Source organism: Pristiophorus japonicus, chromosome 22 (genome assembly GCF_044704955.1).
Source record: "Pristiophorus japonicus isolate sPriJap1 chromosome 22, sPriJap1.hap1, whole genome shotgun sequence".
NCBI classification, from domain to species: domain Eukaryota; kingdom Metazoa; phylum Chordata; class Chondrichthyes; family Pristiophoridae; genus Pristiophorus; species Pristiophorus japonicus.
This window is the reverse complement of record NC_091998.1, coordinates 36,411,648-36,439,383: the sequence shown is the minus strand read 5'-3', so window position 1 is coordinate 36,439,383 and position 27,736 is coordinate 36,411,648. Positions and strand designations below refer to the sequence as shown.

At 50.8% G+C, this 27,736-nt stretch overlaps 1 protein-coding gene across 2 annotated transcripts in view; it reads left to right on the top strand.

Moving 5' to 3' along the window:
- The window catches only part of LOC139234954 (tetraspanin-14-like), a 46,529-nt gene extending 28,156 nt beyond the window's left edge, over window positions 1-18,373 (top strand). Inside the window, exons 2-8 of one of the 2 annotated variants that reach the window (XM_070865939.1) lie at window positions 7,225-7,275; window positions 9,636-9,779; window positions 12,514-12,684; window positions 13,455-13,580; window positions 14,613-14,663; window positions 15,467-15,580; window positions 16,309-18,373. In XM_070865939.1, coding sequence (XP_070722040.1) covers window positions 7,225-7,275; window positions 9,636-9,779; window positions 12,514-12,684; window positions 13,455-13,580; window positions 14,613-14,663; window positions 15,467-15,580; window positions 16,309-16,380 — 729 coding nt within the window. In that variant the 3' untranslated portion in view covers window positions 16,381-18,373. Of the gene's footprint in view, window positions 1-7,224; window positions 7,276-9,635; window positions 9,780-12,513; window positions 12,685-13,454; window positions 13,581-14,612; window positions 14,664-15,460; window positions 15,581-16,308 lie in introns of both variants that reach the window. The other variant, XM_070865938.1, reaches the window with a different exon arrangement.
- The last annotated feature ends 9,363 nt before the right edge of the window (window positions 18,374-27,736 follow it).

The following is a 27,736-nucleotide window of genomic DNA, read 5'->3' as shown; positions in this document are numbered from 1 at the left end:
TAGACGAGGGGATTAAATGTAGTATCTCCAAATTTGCGGATGACACTAAGTTGGGTGGCAGTGTGAGCTGCGAGGAGGATGCTGTGAGGCTGCAGAGCGACTTGGATAGGTTAGGTGAGTGGGCAAATGCATGGCAGATGAAGTATAATGTGGATAAATGTGAGGTTATCCACTTTGGTAGTAAAAACAGAGAGACAGACTATTATCTGAATGGTGACAGATTAGGAAAAGGGGAGGTGCAAAGAGACCTGGGTGTCATGGTACATCAGTCATTGAAGGTTGGCATGCAGGTGCAGCAGGCGGTTAAGAAAGCAAATGGCATGTTGGCCTTCATAGCAAGGGGATTTGAGTACAGGGGCAGGGAGGTGTTGCTACAGTTGTACAGGGCATTGGTGAGGCCACACCTGGAGTATTGTGTACAGTTTTGGTCTCCTAACCTGAGGAAGGACATTCTTGCTATTGAGGGAGTGCAGCGAAGGTTCACCAGACTGATTCCTGGGATGGCGGGACTGACCTATCAAGAAAGAGTGGATCAACTGGGCTTGTATTCACTGGAGTTCAGAAGAATGAGAGGGGACCTCATAGAAACATTTAAGATTCTGACGGGGTTAGACAGGTTAGATGCAGAAAGAATGTTCCCAATGTTGGGGAAGTCCAGAACCAGAGGTCACAGTCTAAGGATAAGGGGTAAGCCATTTAGGACCGAGATGCGGAGGAACTTCTTCACCCAGAGAGTGGTGAACCTGTGGAATTCTCTACCACAGAAAGTTGTTGAGGCCAATTCACTAAATATATTCAAAAAGGAGTTAGATGAGGTACTTACTACTAGGGGGATCAAGGGGTATGGCGAGAAAGCAGGAATGGGGTACTGAAGTTGAATGTTCAGCCATGAACTCATTGAATGGCGGTGCAGGTTAGAAGGGCCGAATGGCCTACTCCTGCACCTATTTTCTATGTTTCTATGTTTCTATGATCTCACAGAAACGTATAAGATTCTGACGGGACTGGACAGGTTAGATGCGGGTAGATTGTTCCCAATGTTGGGGAAGTCCAGAACTAGGGACACTGAAATAGGATAAGGGGTAGGCCATTTAGGACTGATGAGGAGAAACTTCTTCACTCAGAGAGTTGTTAACCTGTGACTTGCCTTTATATAGCATCTTTCATGACCTCAGAACGACCCAAAGCGCTTTACAGCCAATGAAGTACTTTTGGAGTGTGGTCACTGTTGCAATGTGGCAGCCAATTTGCGCACAGCAATGTGATAATGACCAGATAACTGATTTTTTTTTTAAGTGATATTGATTGATTGATAAATAGTGGCCAGGACACCGGGGATAACTCCCCTGCTCTTTTCTGATTAGTGCCATGGGATCTTTTACATCCACCTGAGAGAGCAGGGCCTCGGTTTAACGTCTCGTCCGCAAGTCGGCACCTCCTACAGTGCAGCACTCCCTCAGCACTGCCCTGGAGTATCAGCCTAGATTTGTGTGCTCAAGTCTCTGTGGTGGGACTTTGAACCTGCAACCTTCTGACTCCGAGGCGAGGGTGCTGCCCACTGAGACACAGGTGGCAGAAACTGTAAACGGTAACATCTAATCCCGAGTGATAGGGTGGGCGTGGAACATTAATCACCAGTGATCAGTAACTGACTGCATCCGGCACTTCAAGCAGCTTAACGGTACACGCTGTCATCGTGACCTACATACCATCAATGCCAACTCACCACTGCCCCACTGAAACCCTAACCCTCCTCTTCCTGTGTAACAGGCTCGAGGGGCTGAAAGGGCTTCCTGTTCCTGTGTAACAGGCTCGAGGGACCGAATGGGCCTCCTCCTGTTCCTGTGTAACAGGCTCGAGGGGCTGAAAGGGCTTCCTGTTCCTGTGTAACAGGCTCGAGGGGTCGAATGGGCCTCCTCCTGTTCCTGTGTAACAGGCTCGAGGGGTCGAATGGGCCTCCTCCTGCTCCTGTGCAACAGACTCGAGGGGCTGAATGGACCTCCTCCTGTTCCTGTGTAACAGGCTCGAGGGGCCGAATGGGCCTCCTCCTGTTCCTGTGTAACAGGCTTGAGGGGCTGAATGGCCTCCTCCTCTTCCTGTGTAACAGGCTCGAGGGGCCAAATGGCCTCCTCCTGTTCCTGTGCAACAGGCTCGAGGTGCTGAATGGCCTCCTCCTGTTCCTGTGTAACGGGCTTGAGGGGCTGAATGGCCTCCTCCTGTTCCTGTGTAACAGGCTCGAGGGGCCGAATGGCCTCCTCCTGTTCCTGTGTAACAGGCTCGAGGTGCTGAATGGCCTCCTCCTGTTCCTGTGTAATGGGCTCGAGGGGCTGAATGGCCACCTCCTGTTCCTGTGTAACAGGCTCAAGGTGCTGAATGGGCCTCCTCCTGTTCCTGTGTAACAGGCTCGAGGTGCTGAATGGGCCTCCTCCTGTTCCTGTGTAACAGGCTCAAGGGGTTGAATGGCCTCCTCCTGTTCCTGTGTAATGGGCTCGAGGGGCTGAATGGCCTCCTCTTGCAACATCCAAGATGTGTTGTGATTCCTGTCAAAGCCCATGGGACATTATTTCGGTGTTTGTGAGTGAGGGCGGTGAGCCGCTGCTCCCTCTCTGTGCTGGGCTCTTGTCTGTGACAGGAAGCAGCCGTTGCTTAAGAGGAGTTCCAGGCTGTTGCCCAACCCACCCCCAGCGGCAGCGAGCGTTTCATTGCATAACCCATAATTACAGTGAGTCACCCAGCAAACAGGAAGCTCTTGTTTTCTGGTCACTGGGAAATAGTCAATGACACAAGAAGGTTTAAGTGTCTTTTTGAGAGACCAAGGTGAAAAGCCAAGGACGTAAATACCTGGTGGTCCCAGCGGAAGGTAGACCTGCGGTCCGAGGCCGGGATCGAGTACGGGCCCCTGTCTTCCAGGAGCGTGTACGTAGATCACAGTAACAGGAGAATATTCCCCAAAACACACAATAAACACTTCACTTTTTTAAAATGAATAGAAATTGCATTAAATTAAATGTTTTAAAGAAACATTTATTTAAAAAAAAAAATTTTTAAACTGTTAAAAATAAACTTACCTTCATTGACTGTTTTTAATATAAAAATAAATAGAAGCATTAAATGTTTAACATTTAAGTTTCAAAACTCATACGCTGGTAAGAGTGGGCTATGCACCTGCTTTTACCAGGCGTAAGAGTTTGAAGGACATTCACCGGGCAGGAGTGGGGCAAATAGCCCAAATATCTGCCCGCGAAGGTCCTTCTCCCGGGAATGCGTGCGATCTGTCCAAAGACATTTTGACCGATCACAAAAATCGTTTCTCGGCGCGAATTGCGAGACACATCGTACATACGGAAGGCAAATGGTATGTTGGCTTTCATTGCAAGAGGATTTGAGTACAGGAGCAAGGATGTCTTACTACAGTTATACAGGGCCTTGGTGAGACCACACCTGGAGTATTGTGTACAGTTTTGGTCTCCTTACCTAAGGAAGGATATACTTGCCATAGAGGGAGTGCAGCAAAGGTTCATCAGACTGATTCCTGGGATGGCAGGACTGTCGTATGAGGAGAGATTGGGTCGACTAGGCCTGTATTCACTAGAGTTTAGAAGAATGAGAGGGGATCTCATTGAAATGTATAAAATTCTGACTGGCTTGGATAGACTGGATGCGGGGAGGATGTTTCCCCGGGCTGGGAAGTCTAGAACAAGGGGTCACAGTCTCAGGATACGGGGTTGGAAATTTAGGACTGAGATGAGGAGAAATGTTTTCACTCAGAGGGTGGTGAACCTGTGGAATTCTCTACACAGAAGGCTGTGGAGACCAAGTCACTGAATATATTTAAGAGGGAGATAGATAGATTTCTATAAACAAAAGGCATCAAGGGGTATGGGGATAAAACGGGAATATGGTGTTGAGATAGAGGATCAGCCATGATCATATTGAATGGCGGTGCAGGCTCGAAGGGCCAAATGGCCTACTACTGCTCCTATTTTCTATGTTTCTATACCCGGAGAAGCTGCAATTTTCAGCTTGAGTGAAAGTAGAAAAGTAGAAAAGGACGGGCTAAAATCCAGGGCCAATTGGGGGGGAATCCTTGCTGCTCCCTCGAGGTGATTGGAGCTAGTCCCGCAGACGGCTCTGACCATGAACGTGTCACTGGGTACGTGTGACTGTGTGAGGCGATCACTGCCCCAGCCTCCTGCTCTGTCTCACGGTGAATCACCACATGAGGCAGCAGCCTGTTCCACAGGCCCACCATTCTCTGGGAGCAGAACCGGCCCCAAACTAGTTCTTTCTCTACGTAACTTGTAATCGTGACCCCTGGTCCCCCCTATCTCAACTGCAATAATCTGTTAGTCTGCGTACAATCTAGTCTTTGCATTATTTTATAGAACTCCACCAAATCCCCGATTCTGTGCTTCCATGAAATACAGACACTCTGCTCCTTGAGCCTATCTGAATAGCTAAGCTGTTTTAAACTATGAATCAATCTTGTGGCCCTCCTTTGAGCCTTTTCACTGGAGTTTAGAAGAATGAGAGGGGATCTCATAGAAACATATAAAATTCTGACGGGATTGGACAGGTTAGATGCAGGAAGAATGTTCCTGATGTTGGGGAAGTCCAGAACCAGGGGTCACAGTCTTAAGGATAAGGGGTAAGCCATTTAGGATCGAGATGAGGAGAATCTTTTTCACTCAGAGAATTGTGAACCTGTGGAATTCTCTACCACAGAAAGTTGTTGTGGCCAGTTCATTAGATATATTCAAAAGGGAGTTAGCTGTGACCCTTGCGTCTAAAGAGATCAAGGGGTATGGAGAGAAAGCAGGAATGGGGTACTGATATTGCATGATCAGCCATTATCATATTGAATGGTGGTGCAGGCTTGAACGGCTGAATGGCCTACTCCTGCACCTATTTTCTATGTTTCTATGTTTCCAAAGCCCCAATATCACCCACCGTGTGAGGGGACAGGAACAGGGCACTGTATTCTACCTGGGGCCTGACCAAGGTCTTGCACCAGCACCCAGTGGTGAGGTTTGCCCTCTGACTGCACCCCAGTCCCCTATTTGCTTTCGCTAGAGCTTCATGGAATTGGCTTTAGAGAATTGTGAATTATGATTATGAATTAGGACAGGAGAGTGGAGAGCACCAGTTCCAACTGTCACAGGACAGAGAGTGGAGAGCACCAGTTCAAACTGTCACAGGAGCATCCAATCGTGCCCTGGTAACTGCCCCCAAAGGAAGTGGAGTGTGGGAAATTGCACTCCGCTTCTATTGAGGGGTGGTAAGGCCAATTCTGCGGTGGGAGCAGGACTTCCACGCTGGGGGCTAAAATTCCCTGCCCCAGAAGATTACCGCCCCCAAGATGGGAGCCTGTGCGGGGAGGCAGAGGGAAGATGAGGGGAGATGGGGATGGAGGGGAGAGTGGAGGAGGTGGGGGGGCGGAGAAACCCAGGGCGGGGGACAGGAGGGGCCACATTGCAGCGGAGGTCTAGGGGGGGCGAAGTGTGTTGGAGGGGCGGGCCTGGGGGCTCTGTGCCTCGGTGCGGGGAGTGTTCGGAGTGGGGTGGACGGGTTGACTGCGCAGATGGCGGTTGGTGGATGTGGTGTGGTTGGCGTCGCGGGGGCGTGGCTCCGGGGTGGCCGGGGCTGGGGGCTCGACATCCGGGGGTGTTTGGCATTTGGGAAGGATTCTGACGGGACGGGGTGGGTTGGGTGCGGGGGGAGTGTTCCCGGTGTTGGGTGGGTTGGGAGAGACTTCTTCACTCGGGGAGTTGTTGGCCTGTAGGGTTCCCTGCTGCGGAGAGTTGTTGATGCCAGTTCATTGGATGTGTTCGGGAGGGAGTTGGATGTGGGTCCTTGTGGCTGGGGGGGTGTGGAGGGGGCGTGGGGGGAGGTGCTGGGGTGGGTGATCAGCCATGATCTTGTTGAATGGCGGTGCAGGCTCGAAGGGCCGAATGGCCTGCTCCTGCACCTATTTTCAATGTTTCTATGATTCTGAGATCCATTTCTCTCCCACCTGTGTGGGGCAGGCTGGATGGGCCAACCCTACATTGGTCTGACACGATTCTATGCTCCCTCTAAATCCCAGCCTCTCTTTGTTGAACCTCTCTTGTGTTATGCTCAGTGTGTCTTTTGACGACAGAATCTAGTTCTGTTCCCTGCAAGATGAAAGTATGTTTAAACCGCACAATAATAGACTCATACAGCTCAGAAGTAGGCCATTTAGCCCATCGATGCTCCATGTTGGCCCTTCCCATATGCACATGCACTCCCGTGTGTGAGTTAAACATCATTGACCATATGTGGGCCCACTCCCCTACACATCGAGATCTGCCCGCTGATGTATGTCTCCTCCGCAGTCCTATCAATCTGCTTAAGTCCGTAACATTTGCAAACTTGTGGATCGTTCCCCCAACAACTAGCTCGCTAATATAGACCGTAAATATCCTAAAGTGATCCCAGCGGGAAACAGTCACCAAACAGAACCACGGCCATTAACAGCAACTTTCAGCCCATTCGCAAACCACTGCCACAAGGTTCTATCATGTGGACGAACCTAGAGTTTGGGACCTTCTCCAAATTTCCTCCAATTCCAGCTAACCTATTCCTAACGGGCTGCCCTATCCGCTAACCAAGCGACCACCTCAAAAAAGTCAATCAAATTAGTAAGACACGAGCTTCAGTTCTCGAAGCTGTGGTGAGTTTCCTGATGGCCCCTTCCCTGACCAAGTTATCACATACAGCATTTCTTCTGATCCCTTCCAAGATCTTGCCTATAACTGAAGTCAAACACCATGGCCGGACAGTGTAGAGGGAGCTTTACTCTATATCTAACCCCGTGCTGTACCTGCCCTGGGAGTGTGTGATGGGACAGTGTAGAGGGAGCTTTCCTCTGTATCTAACCCGTGCTGTACCTGCCCTGGGAGTGTTTGATGGGATAGTGTAGAGGGAGCTTTACTTTGTATCTAACCCGTGCTGTACCTGCCCTGGGAGTGTTTGATGGGGCAGTGCAGAGGGAGCTTTACTCTCTATCTAACCAGTGCTGTACCTGCCCTGGGAGTATGTGATGCTGATACTCTGTTCCATCCTCTAACACTAATGCCCCTCACCTCTAAAGAGCTTAAAAATAATCAAATAGTCATGAAATTAAATGGAATATATGTGCATAAATTGTGGTTGTTGAATTGGGATCCCTTCTGATGGACTCTTGTTCTTTCTCACTTGCAGTTAGCTGGAGCTGGGCTGCTGGCCATCACCTTCTGGGCCTGGAATGAGAAGGTAAGCTTTCCGATGGGATTCCTGGCCTTCCGATGGATTGCTTGCTCCAACACCTTGGGGTTGATGTAAAAACAGAAAATGCTACAAACTCAGCGGGTCAGGCAGTATCTGTGGAGCGAGAAACCGAGTTAACGTTTCAGGTCAATGGCCCTTCCTCAGAACCTTGGGTTTGATGTCTGGGCAGCAGGATGGTGGGATTTCTGGGATTTGGGTGAAGTGATTTTCACACCATGTCTACTTGGACCGTGAACGACACCACTCCTTCACTGCCGACCATTTAATGAAGCCTCCTGTCCACGTGTGTACAATAAATACAATTTGAAAGGCTGGCTGTATTAAAGTAGATCAATCACCAGGAGCAGGTGGGATGCATCCTAGAACGCTGAGGGAATTGAGGATGGAAATCGCGGAGGTACTGACCATAATATTCCAATCCTACATAGATTCGGAGGTGGTACCAGAGGAGTGGAGAATTGCAAATGTTACATTATTGTTCAACAAAGGAGTAAAGATAAACCCAACACTACAGGCTGGTCAGTTTAACCTCGGTCATGGGGAAGCTTTTAGAAACAGTAATAAAGGACAAAATAAACAGTTACCTGGACAAGTGTGGATTAATTAAGGAAAGCCAGCACGCATTTGTTAAAGGCAAATCGTGTTTAACCAACTTGATCGAGCTTTTTGATGAGGTAACAGAGAGGGTTGATGAGGGTAATGTGGTTGTTGCAGTGTACATGGATTTCCAAAGTGCCACATAATCGGCTTGCCAGCAAAATTGAAGCCCAAGGAATAAAAGGGACAATGGATATGGGATTGGCTCAGTGACAGGAAGCAGAGAGTAGTGGTGAACGGTTGTTTTTCGGACTGGAGGAAGGTATACAATGGTGTTCCCCAGGGGTCGGTACTGGGACCACTGCTTTTCTTGATTGTTTTTTTATTAGTTCCTGCGATGTGGGCGTCGCTGGCAAGGCCCAGCATTTATTGCCTGTCCTTAATTGCCCCTCGAGAAGGTGGTGGTGAGCCGCCTTGAACCGCTGCAGTCCGTGTGGTGAAGGTGCTCCCACAGTGCTGTTAGGGAGGGAGTTCCAGGATTTTGACCCAGCGACGATGAAGAAACAGCTGATATATTTCCAAGTCAGGATGGTGTGTGACTTGGAGGGGAACGTGAAGGTGGTGGTGTTCCCACACGCCTTCTGCCCTTGTCCTTCTAGGTGGTAGAGGTTGCGGGTTTGGAGGTGCTGCCGAAGAAGCCTTGGCGAGTTGCTGCAGTGCATCTTGCAGATGGTACACACTGCAGCCACGATGCGCCGGTGGTGGAGGGAGTGAATGTTTAAGATGATGGAATCAAGCAGGCTGCTTTGTCCTGGATGGCGTCGAGCTTCTTGAGTGTTGTTGGAGCTGCCCTCATCCAGGCAAGTGGAGAGTATTCCATCACACTCTTGACTTGTGCCTTGTAGATGTTGGAAAGGCTTTGGGGAGTCAGGAGGTGAGACACTCGCCACAGAATACCCAGCCTCTGACCTGCTCTTGTTGCCACAGTATTTATGTGGCTGGTCCAGTTAAGTTTGTGGTCAATGGTGACCCCCAGGATGTTGACAGTGGGGTATTTGGTGATGGTAATGCTGTTGAATGTCAAGGGGAGGTAGTTTGACTCTCGCTTGTTGGAGATGGTCATGGCCTGGCACTTGTGTGGCACGAATGTTACTTGCCACTTACCAGCCCAAGCCTGAATGTTGTCCAGGTCTTGGTGCATGTGGGCATGGACTGCTCCATTATCTGAGGAGTTGTGAATGGAACTGAACACTGTGCAGTCATCAGCGAACATCCCCACTTCTGACCTTATGATGGAGGGAAGGTCATTGATGAAGCAGCTGAAGATGGTTGGGGGCCTAGGACACTGCCCTGAGGAACTCCTGCAGCGATGTCCTGGGGCTGGGATGATTGACCTCCAACACCTACAATCATCTTCCTTTGTGCTGGGTATGACTCCAGCCAGTGGAGAGTTTTCTCCCGATTCCCATTGACTTCAGTTTTACTTGGGCTCCTTGATGCCAGACTCTGACAAATGTTGCCTTGATGTCGAGGGCAGTCACTCTCATCTCACCTCTGGAATTCAGCTCTGTGTCCATTTTGGGCCAAGGCTGTAATGAGCTCTGGAGCTGAGTGGTCTTTAATATACATCAATTGTATATTAATGACCTGGATGTGGGTGTGCAGGGCACATTTTCAACATTTGCAGATTACACAACAGTTGGCAAAAAAGATGTAAACAAATCTGAAACGCTGACTGTTAGGCTGTGAAGTGAGCTTTGTTTCCCGACAAACAAATGATCAACTGTGTCTTGTTTCTTGTCCTGCAGGGAGTGTTGAATATCCAGTCCATCACCGATCTGAATGGCTTTGATCCAGTCTGGGTGGTCCTGGTAGTTGGATTGCTGACGTTCATTCTGGGATTCACCGGCTGTATTGGGGCGCTGCGGGAGAATATCTGCCTGCTCAAGTCTGTGAGTCGCTGCACCGCTGCTTTCAAAAACACGCGTTGATCTCTCTTATTTCTCGCTCAAAAATACAATCCAACTCCACTCCTGCCATTGGGTCAACCTCGCCCCCTCTCCTGCCCCCCCCCTCTCTTTCCCCCCCCCCCTCTCTTTCCCCCCCCCTCTCTTTCCCCCCCCCTCTCTTTCCCCCCCCCCTCTCTTCTCCCCCCCTCTCTTCTCCCCCCCTCTTTCCCCCCCCCTCTTTCCCCCCCCCTCTTTCCCCCCCCCCCCTCTTCCCCCCCCCCTCTTTCCCCCCCCCTCTTCCCCCCCCCCTCTTTCCCCCCCCCTCTTTCCCCCCCCCTCTTTCCCCCCCCCTCTTTCCCCCCCTCTCTTTCCCCCCCTCTCTTTCCCCCCCTCTCTTTCCCCCCCTCTCTTTCCCCCCCTCTCTTTCCCCCCTCTCTTCCCCCCCTCTCTTTCCCCCCCTCTCTTTCCCCCCCTCTCTTTCCCCCCCTCTCTTTCCCCCCCTCTCTTTCCCCCCCTCTCTTTCCCCCCCTCTCTTTCCCCCCCTCTCTTTCCCCCCCTCTCTTTCCCCCCCTCTCTTCCCCCCCCTCTCTTCCCCCCCCTCTCTTTCCCCCCCCCTCTCTTTCCCCCCCCTCTCTTTCCCCCCCCTCTCTTTCCCCCCCCTCTCTTTCCCCCCCCTCTCTTTCCCCCCCCTCTCTTTCCCCCCCCTCTCTTTCCCCCCCCTCTCTTTCCCCCCCCTCTCTTTCCCCCCCCTCTCTTTCCCCCCCCTCTCTTTCCCCCCCCTCTCTTTCCCCCCCCTCTCTTTCCCCCCCCTCTCTTTCCCCCCCCTCTCTTTCCCCCCCCTCTCTTTCCCCCCCCTCTCTTTCCCCCCCCTCTCTTTCCCCCCCCTCTCTTTCCCCCCCCTCTCTTTCCCCCCCCTCTCTTTCCCCCCCCTCTCTTTCCCCCCCCTCTCTTTCCCCCCCCTCTCTTTCCCCCCCCTCTCTTTCCCCCCCCTCTCTTTCCCCCCCCTCTCTTTCCCCCCCCTCTCTTTCCCCCCCTCTCTTTCCCCCCCTCTCTTCCCCCCCCTCTCTTCCCCCCCTCTCTTTTTCCCCCCTCTCTTTTTTCCCCCCTCTCTTTTTCCCCCCTCTCTTTTCCCCCCCTCTCTTTTTCCCCCCCTCTCTTTCCCCCCCCCTCTCTTTCCCCCCCCTCTCTTTCCCCCCCCTCTCTTTCCCCCCCCCCTCTCTTTTCCCCCCCCTCCTCTTTCCCCCACCCTCTCTTTTCCCCACCCTCTCTTTTCCCCACCCTCTCTTTTTCCCCCTCTCTTTTCCCCCCCCTCTCTTTTCCCCCCCCTCTCTTCCCCCCCCCTCTCTTTCCCCCCCCCTCTCTTTCCCCCCCCCTCTCTTTCCCCCCCCCCTCTTTTCCCCCCCTCTCTTTTCCCCCCCTCTCTTTTCCCCCCCTCTCTTTTCCCCCCCTCTCTTTTCCCCCCCTCTCTTTTCCCCCCCTCTCTTTTCCCCCCCTCTCTTTTCCCCCCCTCTCTTTTCCCCCCCTCTCTTTTCCCCCCCTCTCTTTTCCCCCCCTCTCTTTTCCCCCCCTCTCTTTCCCCCCCTCTCTTTCCCCCCCTCTCTTTTTCCCCCCCTCTCTTTTTCCCCCCCCTCTCTTTTTCCCCCCCTCTCTTTTTCCCCCCCTCTCTTTTTCCCCCCCTCTCTTTTTCCCCCCCTCTCTTTTTCCCCCCTCTCTTTTCCCCCCCTCTCTTTTCCCCCCCTCTCTTTTCCCCCCCTCTCTTTTCCCCCCCTCTCTTTCCCCCCCCCTCTCTTTCCCCCCCCCTCTCTTTTCCCCCCCCTCTCTTTTCCCCCCCCTCTCTTTCCCCCCCCCTCTCTTTCCCCCCCCCTCTCTTTTCCCCCCCCTCTCTTTTCCCCCCCCTCTCTTTTCCCCCCCCTCTCTTTCCCCCCCCCTCTCTTTCCCCCCCCCTCTCTTTCCCCCCCCCCCTCTCTTCCCCCCCCCCTCTCTTTCCCCCCCCCTCTCTTTTCCCCCCCCCCTCTCTTTTTCCCCCCCCCTCTCTTTTCCCCCCCCCCTCTCTTTTTCCCCCCCTCTCTTTTCCCCCCCCCCTCTCTTTTCCCCCCCCTCTCCTGCTCTCCCGTCCCCTCTCCCGCAACATACGGGCAGAGGTTACGGTCTGAAATTGTTGAACTCGATGATGAAACCAGAAGTACCTAAACGAAAGATGAGGTGCTGTTCCTCGAGTTTACATGAAGCTTCATTGGAACAGTGTAGGAGGCCGAGGACGGCAAGGTCAGAGTGGGAGTGGAGTGGGAAATGATTTATTTTATCACAGCCGAACAATTTTTCCATGAATGAAGGCCAAGCAGCAAATTTTCTGAAACTCGGGTGTTGAGCAAACATGGGTGGCCATCATGGAAAGAGTAGACGTGATGCCGAGGTTGATTGGGATGTAGTGATTCAGTGACCCCTGGCTTCAGGCTGACGATTATTGGACGAAGGGGAGGCTTGAGGGAGTCGGGAAGATTCCCAGTTTTGAGCTCCTGACTGGGAAGGAGTTGGTCTGTGAGCCTTTGTGCCGAGAGGCTGTGGTGAGGAAGCTCGGGGGGTTTATGGGGAAACGCGGGAGGTTCAGGGGTGCCGTGCCTGCTGTCCTGTTGATATTATGGGGAGAGGCGAGGATTGAGGTGGTGCAGGATCTGCCTCGGGGCTGTCACTGACACTGTTTCTAACCGGGGCCCATTGTGGGCCATGTTTTTTGCAGTTTTCTCTGATCATCGGAACCATCTTCACAGTGGAGCTGGCTGCGGGAATCCTGGCCTTTGTGTTCCAGGACTGGGTGAAGCAGAAAGTGCAGAACTCCATCCAGGAGAACATCGGTGCGTATCGCAACGACATCGATCTCCAGAACCTCATCGACGCAGTCCAGAAATACGTACGTAGTCTTCACCTTCCCACCGCCCCCCACCCTACTCGCTGGCGGGGAGGAGATGCAATATGTTGCTGCCAGACCCCAGGGCGCGGGCCGCAGCCCGGGGAGCGGGGGCAGTGCGGGCCGGAGCCCGGGGAGCGGGGGGACACAGGCCGGGGAGCAGGGGCAGCGCGGGCCGGAGCGCGGGGGACAGGGGCCGGAGCGGGGGACAGGGTCCGGAGCCCGGGGGACAGGGGCCGGAGCCCGGGGAGCGGGGGACACGGGCCGGACAGTTGTGCTGCGACACTCAGACTCTTGCACTTTCAAATGGTTTTACTTGTTGGGTTCCCTGGCCGCAGGTTGTGGACAGTTTGGTGACCGGGGTCCCTGACACTGACTAATGGGTGACGGAGGCACGGGGTGGTGGGGTCCCTCACCATGACCAATGGGTGCACTGCGGCCGGGTGGGTCTCACACAGTGACGGCGATGGGTGCGGGTGCAGGTGCACTGGGTGCCTAGAGACCGTAACATCTCAGTGAGTCGCAGTTAGCCATAAGCTATTTGAGTATCTGTGGCCCTGAACCGCCTCCATTTGGCCTTGTCTGGGGGCTGTTGTGTTCTCTCTCTGACTGGGTCCACCTTCTGTCTCTCTCTCTCTCTCTCTCTCCCTCTCGCTCTCGCTCTCTGTCCACTCTCACTCTCCATCTCTCCCTCTCTCGCTTTCTCTCTCTCTCTCCCTCCCCCTCTCTCTCTCCCTCCCCCTCTCTCCCTGACCGGGTCCATTCCCTTCCAGATGCAGTGTTGTGGAGCTGCCGACCCTAACGACTGGAACAACAACATTTATTTTAACTGCTCGGTGGAGAACACCAGCCGGGAGCGATGTGGCGTTCCATTCTCCTGCTGTCTGCCCGACCCCGCGGTGAGTAACGGCAACCTTCAGTCCCGGACCGTCAGTGCACCGGTCACTGTCATCCGTTCAAAAATCAGACCGAGGGAATTAAGTGAGATACGAGGAGCATTGCTCAGACAAAGTGATCGAGAAACCATTGTTGATGCAGAGACAGTGAGGGAGAGACACACATGGAAAGAATTGTTTTGGAGAAGCACAAGGTATAATTAAGCATAAAAATATTCATCTGTAGGAGGGCTAAGTTCAGTGAGTTGGAAGGGATGTGCGGGTAAGTTGGTCAGTGAGCAGTGGGAGGCCCTGGGAGGAGATGGTTCGGGTACAGAGCAGACACGTTCCACACAGCGGGACAGGAAGGATAGCTAAAGCTAGAGCTCCCTGAATGACTACAGATACAGAGATTAAAATTAAACAGGAAAAGGAGGCTGTGACAATTGTTCGGTTCCTACTGCAGTAGAGAACCAAGCTGAGTACAGAAAGTGCATTGAGGTGTTAAATGGAATAGGAAGGGCGAAGAGAGAGTGCGAGAATAGATTAGCCGCTAACATAAAAGGGAACCTAACATTCTTTTATACCATAAATAGATGAGTCAAAGGAAGGGTGGGGCCGATTAGGGACCAATGGAGGAAACTCACTTGTAGAGGCCAAGAGCATGGCTGATGTACTCTGTGTGTGTGTGTGTGGGGTCACTGTGTGTGTGTGGAGTCACTATGTGTAGCGGGGTGGGGGGGGGGTCACTGTGTGTGTGTGGGGTCACTGTATGTGTGTGGTCACTGTGTGTGTGGGGTCACTGTGTGTGTGTGGAGTCACTATGTGTAGCGGGGGGGGAGGAGGGGTCACTGTGTGTGTGTGGGGTCACTGTGTGTGTGTGGAGTCACTATGTGTAGCGGGGTGGGGGGGGGGTCACTGTGTGTGTGTGGGGTCACTGTATGTGTGTGGTCACTGTGTGTGTGGGGTCACTGTGTGTGTGTGGGGGGAGGTCACTCTATTGCTGACACTGACCAGGTTCCAGATAAAAGTTGAAAAACTCTTTTCCTTTTGCAGCAAAACGTTGTGAACACGCAGTGCGGCTACGACATCCGATCCAAGAGTAAGGTGCGTTCCTGCTGCCTCTCCAGCCCTCCCCAGTGCCGGGTCTCGGGATCATCGTCACCTGCTTCCATTGGCATTGTGTCACTCCTGCCCCCACCGAGCAACCGGACCCGACTCCACCATGTCCCAGGGTCTGGGGATGGGCCAGGGCCCGGGGGATGGGTCTTGGGGATGGTCCCTGGGTCTGGGGGATGGTCCCTGGGTCTGGGGGATGGTCCCTGGGTCTGGGGGATGGTCTGGGGGATGGTCCCGGGGTCTGGGGGATGGGCTGGGGGATGGGGGATGGTCCCTGGGGCTGGGGGATGGTCCCGGGGTCTGGGGGATGCTCCCCGGGGGATGGTCCCGGGGTCCGGGGGATGGTGCCGGGGTCCGGGGGATGGGCCGGGGGCCGGGATATGGGGGATGGCCCGGGGTCTGGGAAATTGCCCGGGGCCCGGGGGTGCTGTTGAATAAGGCACACACTGCCAGTCTCCATCTTGTGTGGGATGGAGGGGCGCGTGGGGCCAATGGAGCAGGCGTTGAGCACTGATATCCCTGCACAGAGGCTGTCCCAGTGTCTGCCCCACATCCGCCACCCCTCACATCCTCACCCAACACCCCCCCACCCCTCCCACCTGCTCATCATTTTGATGATCACTCAGCTCTCGATACCTTGCTCGGATCCGGGATTTCGGAGCCCAGCCCCTCACCAGGATCAGGAGCCCGGGCTCCGGGGGTGGTGGGGGGGGGGGGGAGAAGGGGCTCGGGCAGGTGAGGAGGGAATACGATCGATATCTACACTAAAGCCCTTCCCCTTTCAGGAGCAGCTGGAGGACAGTCAGAAGATCTTCATCAAGGGCTGTGTCCAGGCGTTTGAGGACTGGCTGCCCAGGAACATCTACCTTGTAGCCGGAACGTTCCTCGTCATCGCCTTCCTGCAGGTTAGAGTCAAACCTTCTCCCGGCACATATCACACACCGTCCGGCACATTTACCGAAACACATTGCAGGATCACCCTCAATTTAGCACTGCTCACACAGTTTCAAACACACTGACTCTCACTGGGGTACGGTTCCACACACACTGACTCTCACGGGGGTACGGGTCCCACACACACTGACTCTCACTGGGGTACAGTCCCACACGCACTGACTCTCACTGGGGTACAGTCCCACACGCACTGACTCTCACTGGGGTACAGTCCCACACACACTGACTCTCACTGGGCTACAGTCCCACACACACTGACTCTCACTAGGGTATAGTCCCACACACACACTGACTCTCACTGAGGTACAGTCCCACACACACTGACTCTCACTGGAATACGGGTCCCACACACACTGACTCACTGGGGTACAGTCCCACACACACTGACTCTCACTGGGGTACGGGTCCCACACACACTGACTCACTGGGGTACAGTCCCATACACACTGACTCACTGGGGTACAGTCCCACACACACTGACTCTCACTGGGATACGGGTCCCACACACACTGACTCTCACTGGGGTACGGGTCCCACATACACTGACTCTCACTGGGGTACAGTCACACCTGACGAGGAAAGTGTGGTCACCGTCCATTAGCATTCCATCCTCCATTATTATTTGCGTTAATACTTGCCCGCACCGTTGTGTGTTACCTGAGGTTCTCTCTCCCTGCAGATGTTCTCGATTTATCTTGCCCGATCGCTGATCAGTGACATCAAGGCTATAAAGGCTGGCTGGCGTTACTGAGGCCTGTGTACTGCCAAGAGCACCTTGGCCGATCTCAAGTTCAAAATTACAAACTGTACAGAAATATATATTTGTGCCAAAGAGAGACGAAAATCTCACCGTATTTCCAGAACTTTCTGTCCTGCACTCTGTCGCTATGTATTTTTTACCGTTCGGGTGTAACCTGCTTGTAGTGCAGGCTGTGTTTGTGTATTTACTGTTCAAGCACCATTGTGCCTTACTCCACGTCCCACCTGTGTGGGTAAAAGTTTGTACAAGAGCCTGTTTGTATAATTCCGGTGTTGTCCCATGTTGAACATTTATAAATGGTTTAATTACTGCCACACTGTGCAGGGGTTCAGTATGTGGTCAGGCATCCTCTCTCGCTGGGCAGGCCGCTGTTACTGTGGGAGGCCCTGTTACCCGAGCAACTGGTAACCGAGCTGTGCTGGGCCGGACAAATGGGGCGAGTGATTCTCCCACTGCCCCCAACACTGGGGCTCAATCAGGCCAGGTTCTGTGTAGGCCTCAGGCTGTGCGTGGCACTGGCTGAGACACTCACAGAAGCCGCACGGGTTGCTGTTTGAAGGAGGATTTCTTTCGAAGCCGCTGGTTATGGAGGAGTCCCAGAGGGCAGTAGCTCATGTCCAGGTCGGCCCGTTGGCCGCGAGTGGCCTGCGGCGAGAGGCCCGGCCCTCGTGGCCAAAGGACGGAGGCCCTCCGCTGGGAACAGGCCCGTCCCAAAAACAGTAAGCGGAGGTAAGAGTTTTATGTGCCACTCGCACCCACCCCCCCAGGACTGACCCTAGGGGAGGGGAGAGGGGTGGAGGTCACACCCACCCCCCAGGACAGACCCTGGGGGAGCAGGCCCAGAGAGTTGGGACATTCTGAGTTCTCTATGGCCTTTGTTATAGTCCAGTCGAATTTTGTATGTTAAGTTTTTAAATGTTAATATGGTCAAGTGAGATATTGTGAGCACAATGAATAGATTTGCCGAATCGCAGCTCGCACATCGCCCTGTTTCCCGAGGGTTGGAACAGAGTGTGGGACCCTCGGCCCGGCCCAGATTTCTGAGCCTCGTCCACGCTCCCAAACTCTCTGCTCGCAACGACTGAACTCCAAACCTGCCTCCTGCCTCCTGCTTCCTGCTATCTGTCAAACCCCGGCCCCACAGCAGCTGCCCGCCGATTTCACCTCGTCTGCTTTTACTTTAGTTACTCTACACCCTGGCTTCGGCCTAGTTTCATACATCTTGCTCCAGTTTTTCTGCCTGCCTCCTCCGTCAGTTCATGGCTGACTCTTCTTGCTGGCTGTTGCTGACTTAAAGATCAGCCTGTGCTCTCTGTATACGGGCACAACCAATTTTTTTTTTTAAAACATAAAAGGAAACTTAACAAATTAAATTAGATTTCTTTCCCCGGGGTGATGATGCAATCCAGCCCCTCCGGGAATGTATTTATGTGTATGGAAACTTATTTATGCGTGTGGAGAAGTTATGTATGGAAATGTATGTGAGCCACAAAACCAGAATTAAGCCGATGCAAGTCATGGCACTCTCCTCCAACCTGTACCGGGAGCCAGCACTACCCCCCCAACCCTGTGCCCCGGGGCCCTCACCCCCCCACCCCTCCATCTCGGGACCCTCCATTCCCCCCCCTGCCAACTGTACCCCGGGCCCTCACTGCGCCCCCCCCCCCCCCAAACCGTAGCCCGGGGCCCTCCCCCCAACAGTACTCCAACTCCTGGACCCATGCCATACCTCGGATAAGCCGAGAGTTTTGTTCTGTATAAAATCTATTCATTTTATGGTGACGGGTGACACTCTCGGTCACGATTCGAAAACATTAAGAACCACTAGAGTATTCTGTTTTTTAAAAATTTAATATGCTTTTAATTTTTGTGTTTGTATAATTTTTTAAATATTGCCTCTGTATTTGTGGTGAGAGATTTGAGGATATTTTACTGCTTTTCTTTGATCTATACAAACCCAGTAAACCTCGTGTGTGATCGACAATCGTTTCTGCTCCTTTCACACATTTACCAACTCGTGTAACACCCTCTCCCCACTGAGACTGAGAGTGGGGGCTGCTCCCGTCCACACAGTACCTGGGGGAGAGTGGCAGCTGTGGTCCGGTGACCGAATCTGGGTAATGCTTTCCACTGGCTGCAGTTATACCCAGCACAAAGGAAGATGCTTGTGGTGGTTGGAGGCCAATAATCACAGCCCCAGGACATCGCTGCAGGAGTTCCGCAGGGCAGTGTCCTAGGCCCAACCATCTTCAGCTGCTTCATCAATGACCTTCCCTCCATCATCAGGTCAGAAGTGGGGATGTTCGCTGATGATTGCAGTGTTCAGTTCCGTTCGCAACTCCTCAGATAACAACAACCTGTATTTATATAGTGCCTTTAACGTAGTGAACTGTCCCAAGGTGTTTCACAGGAATATTATTATGCGATAAAAATTTGACACCGAGCCGCATAAGTAGAAATTTGCGCAGCATCAGTTTTAAGGAGCGTCTTGAAGGAGAAAAGCAAGGTTTAGGGAGGGAGTTCCAGAGCTTGAAGCCCAGGCAATAGAAGGCACGGCCACCGATGGTTGAGCGCTCAAGGCGGCAGAATTAGAGGAGGGCAGACATCTCGCCGGGGTGGGGGGGGCGCGGAGGGGCTGGAGGAGATTACAGAGATAGGGAGGGACGAGGCCATAGAGGGATAAGAAAACAAGGATGAGAATTTTGAAATCGAGGCGTTGCTTAACTGGGAGCCAATGCAGGTCAGCGAGCACAGGGGGTGATGGGTGAGTGGGACTTGGTGAGAGTTAGGACACGGGGCAGCCGTGTTTTGGATCACCTCTAGTTTGCGTAGGGTAGAATGTGGGAGGCCAGTCAGGAGTGTGTTCGAATAGTAAAGTCTAGAGGTAACACAATTTTGTATTGGTCTTCACGGTAGAAGACAAGAAAAACATCCCAATAGTGGATGATCAAGGGGCTATAGGGAGGGAGGAACTTAACACAATCACTATCACTAATGAAGTAATACTCGGTAAAATAATGGGGCTAAAGGCGGACAAGTCCCCTGGACCTGATGCCTTACATCCTAGGGTCTGAAGAGAAGTGGCTGCAGAGATAATGGATGCATTGGTTATAATTTACCAAAATTCCCTGGATACTGGGGAGGTCCCAACAGATTGGAAAACCACAAATGTAACACCCCTATTCAAGAAAGGAGGCAGACAAAAAGCAGGAAACTATAGACAAGTTACCCTAACATCTGTCGTTGGGGAAAATACTGGAGTCCATTAATAAGGAAGCAGTAGCGGGACATTTGGAAAAGCATAATTCAGCCAGGCAGAGCCAGCATGGTTTTATGAAAGGGAAATCATGTTTGACAAGCTGGAGTTCTTTGAGGATGTAACGAGCAGGGTGGATAAGGGGGAACCAGTGGATGTGATGTATTTGGATTTCCAGAAGGCATTCGATAAGGTGCCACATAAAAGGTTACTGCACAAGATAAAAGCTCATGGGGTTAGGGATAATATATTAGCATGGATAGAGGATTGGCTAACTAACAGAAAACAGAGAGTCGGGATAAATGGGTCATTTTTTGGTTGGCAAACAGTGACTAGTGGGGTGCCGCAGGGATCGGTGCTGGGTCCTCCACTATTTACAATCTATATTAATGACTTGGATGAAGGAACCGAGTGTAATGTAGCCAAGTTTGCTGATGATATAAAGATGGGTGGAAAAGCAAATTGTGAGGAGGACACAAAAAATCTGCAAAGGGACAGGCTAAGTTTGGCAGATGGAGTATAATGTGGGAAAATGTGAGGTTATCCACTTTAGCAGAAATAATAGAAAAGCAAATTATAATTTAAATGGAGAAAATTGCAAAGTGTTGCAGTACAGAGGGACCCGGGGGTCCTTGTGCATGAAACACAAAAAGTGAGTATGCAGGTACAGGAAGTGATCAGGAAGGCCAATGGAATGTTGGCCTTTATTGCAATGGGGATAGAGTATAAAAGCAGAGAAGTCCTGCTACAACTGTACAGGGTATTGGCGAGGTCACACCTGGAGTACTGCGTACAGTTTGGTCTCCGTATTTAAGGAAGGATATACTTGCATTGGAGGCTGTTCAGAGAAGGTTCACTAGGTTGATTCCGGAGATGAGGGGGTTGACTTATGAGGATAGGTTGAGTAGGTTGGGCCTATACACATTGGAATTCAGAAGAATGAGAGGTGATCTTATCGAACTGTATACGATTATGAAGGGGCTGGACAAGGTGGATACAGAGAGGATGTTTCCACTGATGGGGGAAGACGAGACCTAGAGGGCATAATCTTAGAATAAGGGGCCACCCATTTAAAACTGAGATGAGGAATTTCTTCTCTGAGGGTTGCAAATCTGTGGAATTCGCTGCCTCAGAGAGCTGTGGAAGCTGGGACATTGAATAAATTGAAGACAGAGATAGACAGTTTCTTAAACGATAAGGGGTTATGGGGAGCGGGCAGGGAAGTGGAGCTGAGTCCATGATCAGATCAGCCATGATTGCATTGAATGGCGGAGCAGGCTCAAGGGACCATATGGCCTACTCCTGCTCCTATTTCTTATGTTCTTATGTTCTAAGATGCTCCTTAAAACCTGCCACTTTGACAAGCAGCAGCAGCCAGTATGTGGCTCGGTGTCATAATTTTTGTCTTATAACACTCCTGTGAAGCCTCTTGGAATGTTTTACTACAATAAGGGGGTTATATAAATACAAATTATTGTTGGTACAGTTAATACAGAGGAAGATTGCGACAAAATACTGAAGACATTAATAAATTTGAAGAATGGGCGTGTAATTATAAATAAACTTCCATTTAGAGAAGTGCATGGTGGAAGAATGAGGAGGCCACGTAGTGCTTGGACAGTAAGAGTGTAAATGGGGTGGAGGAGCAGAGGGATGCAGGGGACATACACACATCGTAAAAGTAGCAATTAATCAGGTAACCAGGTCATAAAAAACACGGGTTTATTTCTAGCTGGTTAGAATTCAAAAGCAGAGTATGGAACCTTGATTCGACCACACTTGGAGCACTGCGCACAGTTCTGGTCTCCATCATCTAAAAAGAATAGAGAGGCACTGGAGAAGGTGCAAAACTGGGATGATACCAGAACTGAGAGGTTATACTTATCATAAAAGATTGAACAGGTTGGGGCTCTTTAGAACAAGAAGGCAGAGGGGTGACCCGATAGAGGGCGTTAAAGATAGAGTAGATGTGGAGAATGTCTCCACTTACGGGTGAGACCAGAATTTGAATATAACATAGTCACTGATAAATCCAATAGGGAATTCAGGAGAAACATCTCTATCCCAGTGAGTGGTTGGAACGTGGAACTTGTTACCACAGGGAGTGGTTAGATCATGGAACTTGTCACCACAGGGACTAGTTAGAGCGTGGAACTTGCTACCACAGGAAGTGGTTGAGATGCATTTGAGGGGAAGCTGGATAAACACAGGAGGGAGAACGGAATAGAGGATATGCTGATAGGGTTGGATGAAGAGGGGTGTGGAGCAGAAACACCGACATGGAGCAATGGAAAAGTGGACACGAATGGAGTGAGCGCAGGGAAACGATTCCCTTGTGATGGAGCTGGAGCAGGACATGGAACGAGTGCCAGCAGCGACACTGCTCACAGTGATCGGGGAAGATAGTCTACTCCACGGGGCTGGACTGGGCGAAGCTGGAGACGGGAACAGGATGGTGTGGTGCTGAAGCAGTTGTCTCAATGCTGCCCACCGCACAAGAACATTCTGTCTGAGATACAAGTTCAACAGTGTTATGTCTGCAATAAAGGTTCAAACTGAGTACTGTTTAACTAAGCAAGGTACAACCTTGCTTCTGCTTTATTCAGGCTCAAAGTGCCTGACTCACAAAATGGCTGGCCTTTTATACCAGAGCAGTACCATGTGCGTGCTGCTCAGTGGCCTCCAACAATGACACCATCCAGTGGCTACAAACAGCATGTATATACATGACAATACCTTCCTCTGAGATCTTATCACAGTCTTTACAGGTTGAGACGGTCCGGTGCTTTACGCTCTCGGGTTGACCGTCTCAGTTCGATTCCGGCCTTGGGTGAATGTGCAGAGTCTGTTGTGGCTGGTGGCTGGACAGCTGACTTGTTGGGGGTGGCAGTGACCATGTCAGGAATTGAAAGTCCATTTTTATTGAACAAGTCCATGATGGAAATCCCGGGTTCACTGATGACCCTTGAGTCCACTGAAGGCTGCTGGTAGGTTGGTTGGTCGTCGACGGTTTCTTTGTCTGACTGCTCTGGCTCATCTGTGTGCCTCAGCTTTGTTTGATCCATGTGTTTCCTGCAAGTTTGTCCATTCTTGAGCTTAACAACATATACTCTGTTGACTTCCTTGGCCATGACCGTACCAGCGATCCATTTGGGGCCCTGAACATAATTCAACACATATACAGGATCATTAACAGAGATCTCACCTGACACAGTTGCGCGATCGTGGTACCCTTGTTGACTCTGTCTTCTGTATTCAACATGATTACTTAAATCTGGGTGTACAAGAGATAACTTGGTCTTAAGACCTCTTTTCATCATGAGTTCAGCAGGTGAGACCCCTGTGAGTGTGTGGGGTCTTGTCCTGTAACTCAGCAGTATGCAAGACAAGCGAGTCTGCAGTGACCTTTGGATTACTCTCCTCATGCTTTGCTTGATAATTTGTACTGCATGTTCTGCTTGCCCGTTGGACGCAGGCTTGAACGGTGCTGACCTTACATATTTTATGCAGTACAAACTCCTGAAATTCCTGACTGGTGAAGCACGACCCATTGTCGCTCACCACTATGTTAGGCAGACCATGTGTCATGAACATGACATTGGGATTCTCTATGGTTGCCATGGATGTACTGGATGACATGATTATGCATTCTATCCACCTCGAATAAGCATCCACCACCACTAAAAACATCTTGCCCAGGAAGGAACCTGCAAAATCTACATGGATCCTGGACCAATGTTTGGATGGCCATGACCACAGACTCAGCGGTGATTCCGCTAGTGCTTTGCTGAGCTGCATGCAGGTGTTGCACTGATGCACGCATGCTTCCAGCTCAGAATCAATTTCTGGCCACCATACGTGGAACCTGGCGATAGCCTTCATCATCACTATACCAGGATGTGTGCTGTGTAACTCACGCACAAACTTCTCTCTCCCTTAGGCATTACAACTTGATTGCCCCACAATATGCAATTTGTTTGACGACACTGTTCATCCTAGCAACGAATGTATGGTTTGGCCTCCTCACACATTTGCTTAGGTATGGCAGACCAATCCCTTTTGAGGATGCAACCATTTACCACCGATAATACTGGGTCCTGACTGGTCCAGTTCTTAACTTGTTGAGCCGTGACAGGGATACCTTCACTCTCAAAAGCATCCATGATTAACATTACATCTGCCGGTTGTGGCGTTTCCACCTCCGGTGTGGGCAATGGCAACTGGCTCAAGGCATCAGCACAATTCTCTGTGCCAGGTCTGTGGTGAATGACATAATCATAGGCAGATAATGTCAGCGCCCACCTTTGGATGCAGGATGAAGTGGTGGTATTGATACCTTTGCTCTCGGAAAACAACGAAATGAGCAGCTTGTGATCGGTCTCTAATTCGAACCTCAGACCGAACAGGTATTTATGTATCTTTTTAACACCATACACACACGCTAAAGCTTATTTTTCTATGATATACTGTAGGCTCTTTCTGCTTTAGACAAACTTTTGAATGCATACGCGACAGATTGAAGTTTCCCCGACTCATTGGCTTGTTGTAACACGCAACTAATTCCATATGACGATGCATCATAGGCCAGAACGAAACATTTACATGGGTCATAATGTACCAGCAGCTTGTTCGAGCAAAGCAGATTGGTGGCTTTCTCTAAAGCTCTGTCTTGCAATGCACCCCAAACCCAGTTGTTGCCTTTACTCAATAGCATATGCAGTGGTTCAAGTAAGGTGCTCAATTTAGGTAGGAAGTTACCAAGATAGTTGAGTAGACCCAGGAACAAACACAGCTTCATCATGTCCTGCGGCTTGGGTGCATTCTTGATGGCTTTGGTTTTCACGTCAGTAGGTCTGACGCCATCAGCGGTGATTTTCCTCCCGAGGAATTCGACCTCTGGTGCCATGAAGACGCACTTTGAGCATTTAAGTCTGAGTCCCACTCTGTCCAAACACAGTAGAACCTCTTCCAGGTTGTTCAGATGTTCCTTGGAGTCACGACCGATGATCAGGATTTCACCTTGGAACACGACGGTTCTGGGAACGGACTTCAGTAGACTTTCCATATTCCTTTGGAATATTGCTGCAGCCAAGCTAATTCCAAACAGGCACCTGTGGTAAATAAACAGTCCTTTGTGCGTGTTAATGCACGTAAGTCTTTTCGACGTCTCGACCAACACTTTGCGTCATATAGGCCGATGTCAATTCCAGTTTTGTGAACAACGTCCCTTCGGCTAGCATCGCAAACAAGTCATCAGCCTTCGGTAACGGGTACTGATCTTGTTTTGAAACCCTGTTGATCGTAGCCTTGTAGTCTCCACAGATTCTGACTGTGCCATCACTTTTGAGCACAGGAACAATGGGGCTGGCCCATTCATTAAATTCAACCGGTGATATGATCCCTTCATGCTGGAGTCTGTCCAGTTCAATTTTGACCTTCTCCCTCATCATAAACGGAACTGCCCGAGCTTTATGATGGAAGGGGTTGCATATGAGTCCACGTGGATCTGCACCTTGGCTCCCGTGAAGTTGCCAATACCCGGTTCGAACAGCGAGGGGAACTTGCTCAATACTTGGGCACATGTATCTTCCTCCAACAACAACGCCTTTATGTCGTTCCAGTCGCATCTGATTTTCTCCAACCAGCTCCTGCCGAGCAGCGTTGGGCCATTGCCTGGAACAATCCACAGGGGTAACTCATCAACCACACTGTTATATGACACGTTAATTTGTGCACCTTTATCAGTTCTTTGGTGTATGTGCACAGCTTGGCGTTAACAGGGTCAGCCTGGGCCTCACAGTCTTTGTTATGTATATAAACCTGTAATTACCATGTCTAACCACCAGAGGACTTATCCCCTGGAGTTCCAAGGGATTCCACAATCCCTTGGGAGCACTTGTATGTAAGGAGGCCTCACATAGAAACATAGAAAATAGGTGCAGGAGTAGGCATTCGGCCCTTCTAGCCTGCACCGCCATTCAATGAGTTCATGGCTGAACATGCAACCTCAGTACCCCATTCTTGCTTTCTCACCATACCCCTTGATCCCCCTAGTAGTAAGGACTCCATCTAACTCCTTTTTGAATATATTTAGTGAATTGGCCTCAACAACTTTCTGTGGTAGAGAATTCCACAGGTTCACCACTCTCTGGGTGAAGAAATTCCTCCTCATCTCGGTCCTAAATGGCTTACCCCTTATCCTTAGACTGTGTCCCCTGGTTCTGGACTTCCCCAACATTGGGAACATTCTTCCTGCATCTAACCTGTCTAACCCCGTCAGAATTTTAAATGTTTCTATGAGGTCCCCTCTCATTCTTCTGAACTCCAGTGAATACAAGCCCAGTTGATCCAGTCTTTCTTGATAGGTCAGTCCCGCCATCCCGGGAATCAGTCTGGTGAACCTTCGCTGCACTCCCTCAATAGCAAGAATGTCCTTCCTCAGGTTAGGAGACCAAAACTGTACACAATACTCCAGGTATGGCCTCACCAAGGCCCTGTACAACTGTAGCAACACCTCCCTGCCCCTGTACTCAAATCCCCTCGCTATGAAGGCCAACATGCCATTTGCTTTCTTAACCGTCTGCTGTACCTGCATGCCAACCTTCAATGACTGATGTACCATGACACCCAGGTCTCGTTGCACCTCCCCTTTTCCTAATCTGTCACCATTCAGATAATAGTCTGTCTCTCTGTTTTTACCACCAAAGTGGATAACCTCACATTTATCCACATTATACTTCATCTGCCATGCATTTGCCCACTCACCTAACCTATCCAAGTCGCTCTGCAGCCTCATAGCATCCTCCTCGCAGCTCACACTGCCACCCAACTTAGTGTCATCCGCAAATTTGGAGATACTACATTTAATCCCCTCGTCTAAATCATTAATATACAGTGTAAACAGCTGGGGCCCCAGCACAGAACCTTGCGGTACCCCACTAGTTACTGCCTGCCATTCTGAAAAGTCCCCATTTACTCCTACTCTTTGCTTCCTGTCTGACAACCAGTTCTCAATCCATGTCAGCACACTACCCCCAATCCCATGTGCTTTAACTTTGCACATTAATCTCTTGTGTGGGACCTTGTCGAAAGCCTTCTGAAAGTCCAAATATACCACAATAACTGGTTCTCCCTTGTCCACTCTACTGGAAACATCCTCAAAAAATTCCAGAAGATTTGTCAAGCATGATTTCCCTTTCACAAATCCATGCTGACTTGGACCTATCATATCACCTCTTTCCAAATGCACTGCTATGACATCCTTAATAATTGATTCCATCATTTTACCCACTACCGATGTCAGGCTGACCGGTCTATAATTCCCTGTTATCTCTCTCCCTCCTTTTTTAAAAAGTGGGGTTACATTGGCTACCCTCCACTCCATAGGAACTGATCCAGAGTCAATGGAATGTTGGAAAATGACTGTCAATGCATCCACTATTTCCAAGGCCACCTCCTTAAGTACTCTGGGATGCAGTCCATCAGGCTCTGGGGATTTATCGGCCTTCAATCCCATCAATTTCCCCAACACAATTTCCCGACTAATAAGGATTTCCCTCAGTTCCTCCTCCTTACTAGACCCTCCGACCCCTTTTATATCCGGAAGGTTGTTTGTGTCCTCCTCAGTGAATACCGAACCAAAGTACTTGTTCAATTGGTCCGCCATTTCTTTGTTCCCCGTTATGACTTCCCCTGATTCTGACTGCAGGGGACCTACGTTTGTCTTTACTAACCTTTTTCTCTTTACATATCTATAGAAACTTTTGCAATCCGTCTTAATGTTCCCTGCAAGCTTCTTCTCGTACTCCATTTTCCCTGCCCTAATCAAACCCTTTGTCCTCCTCTGCTGAGTTCTAAATTTCTTCCAGTCCCCGGGTTCGCTGCTATTTCTGGCCAATTTGTATGCCACTTCCTTGGCTTTAATACTATCCCTGATTTTCCTTGATAGCCACGGTTGAGCCACCTTCCCTTTTTTATTTTTACGCCAGACAGGAATGAACAATTGTTGTAGTTCATCCATGCGGTCTCTTAATGTCTGCTATTGCCCATCCACAGTCAACCCCTTCAGTATCATTCACCAATCTATCCTAG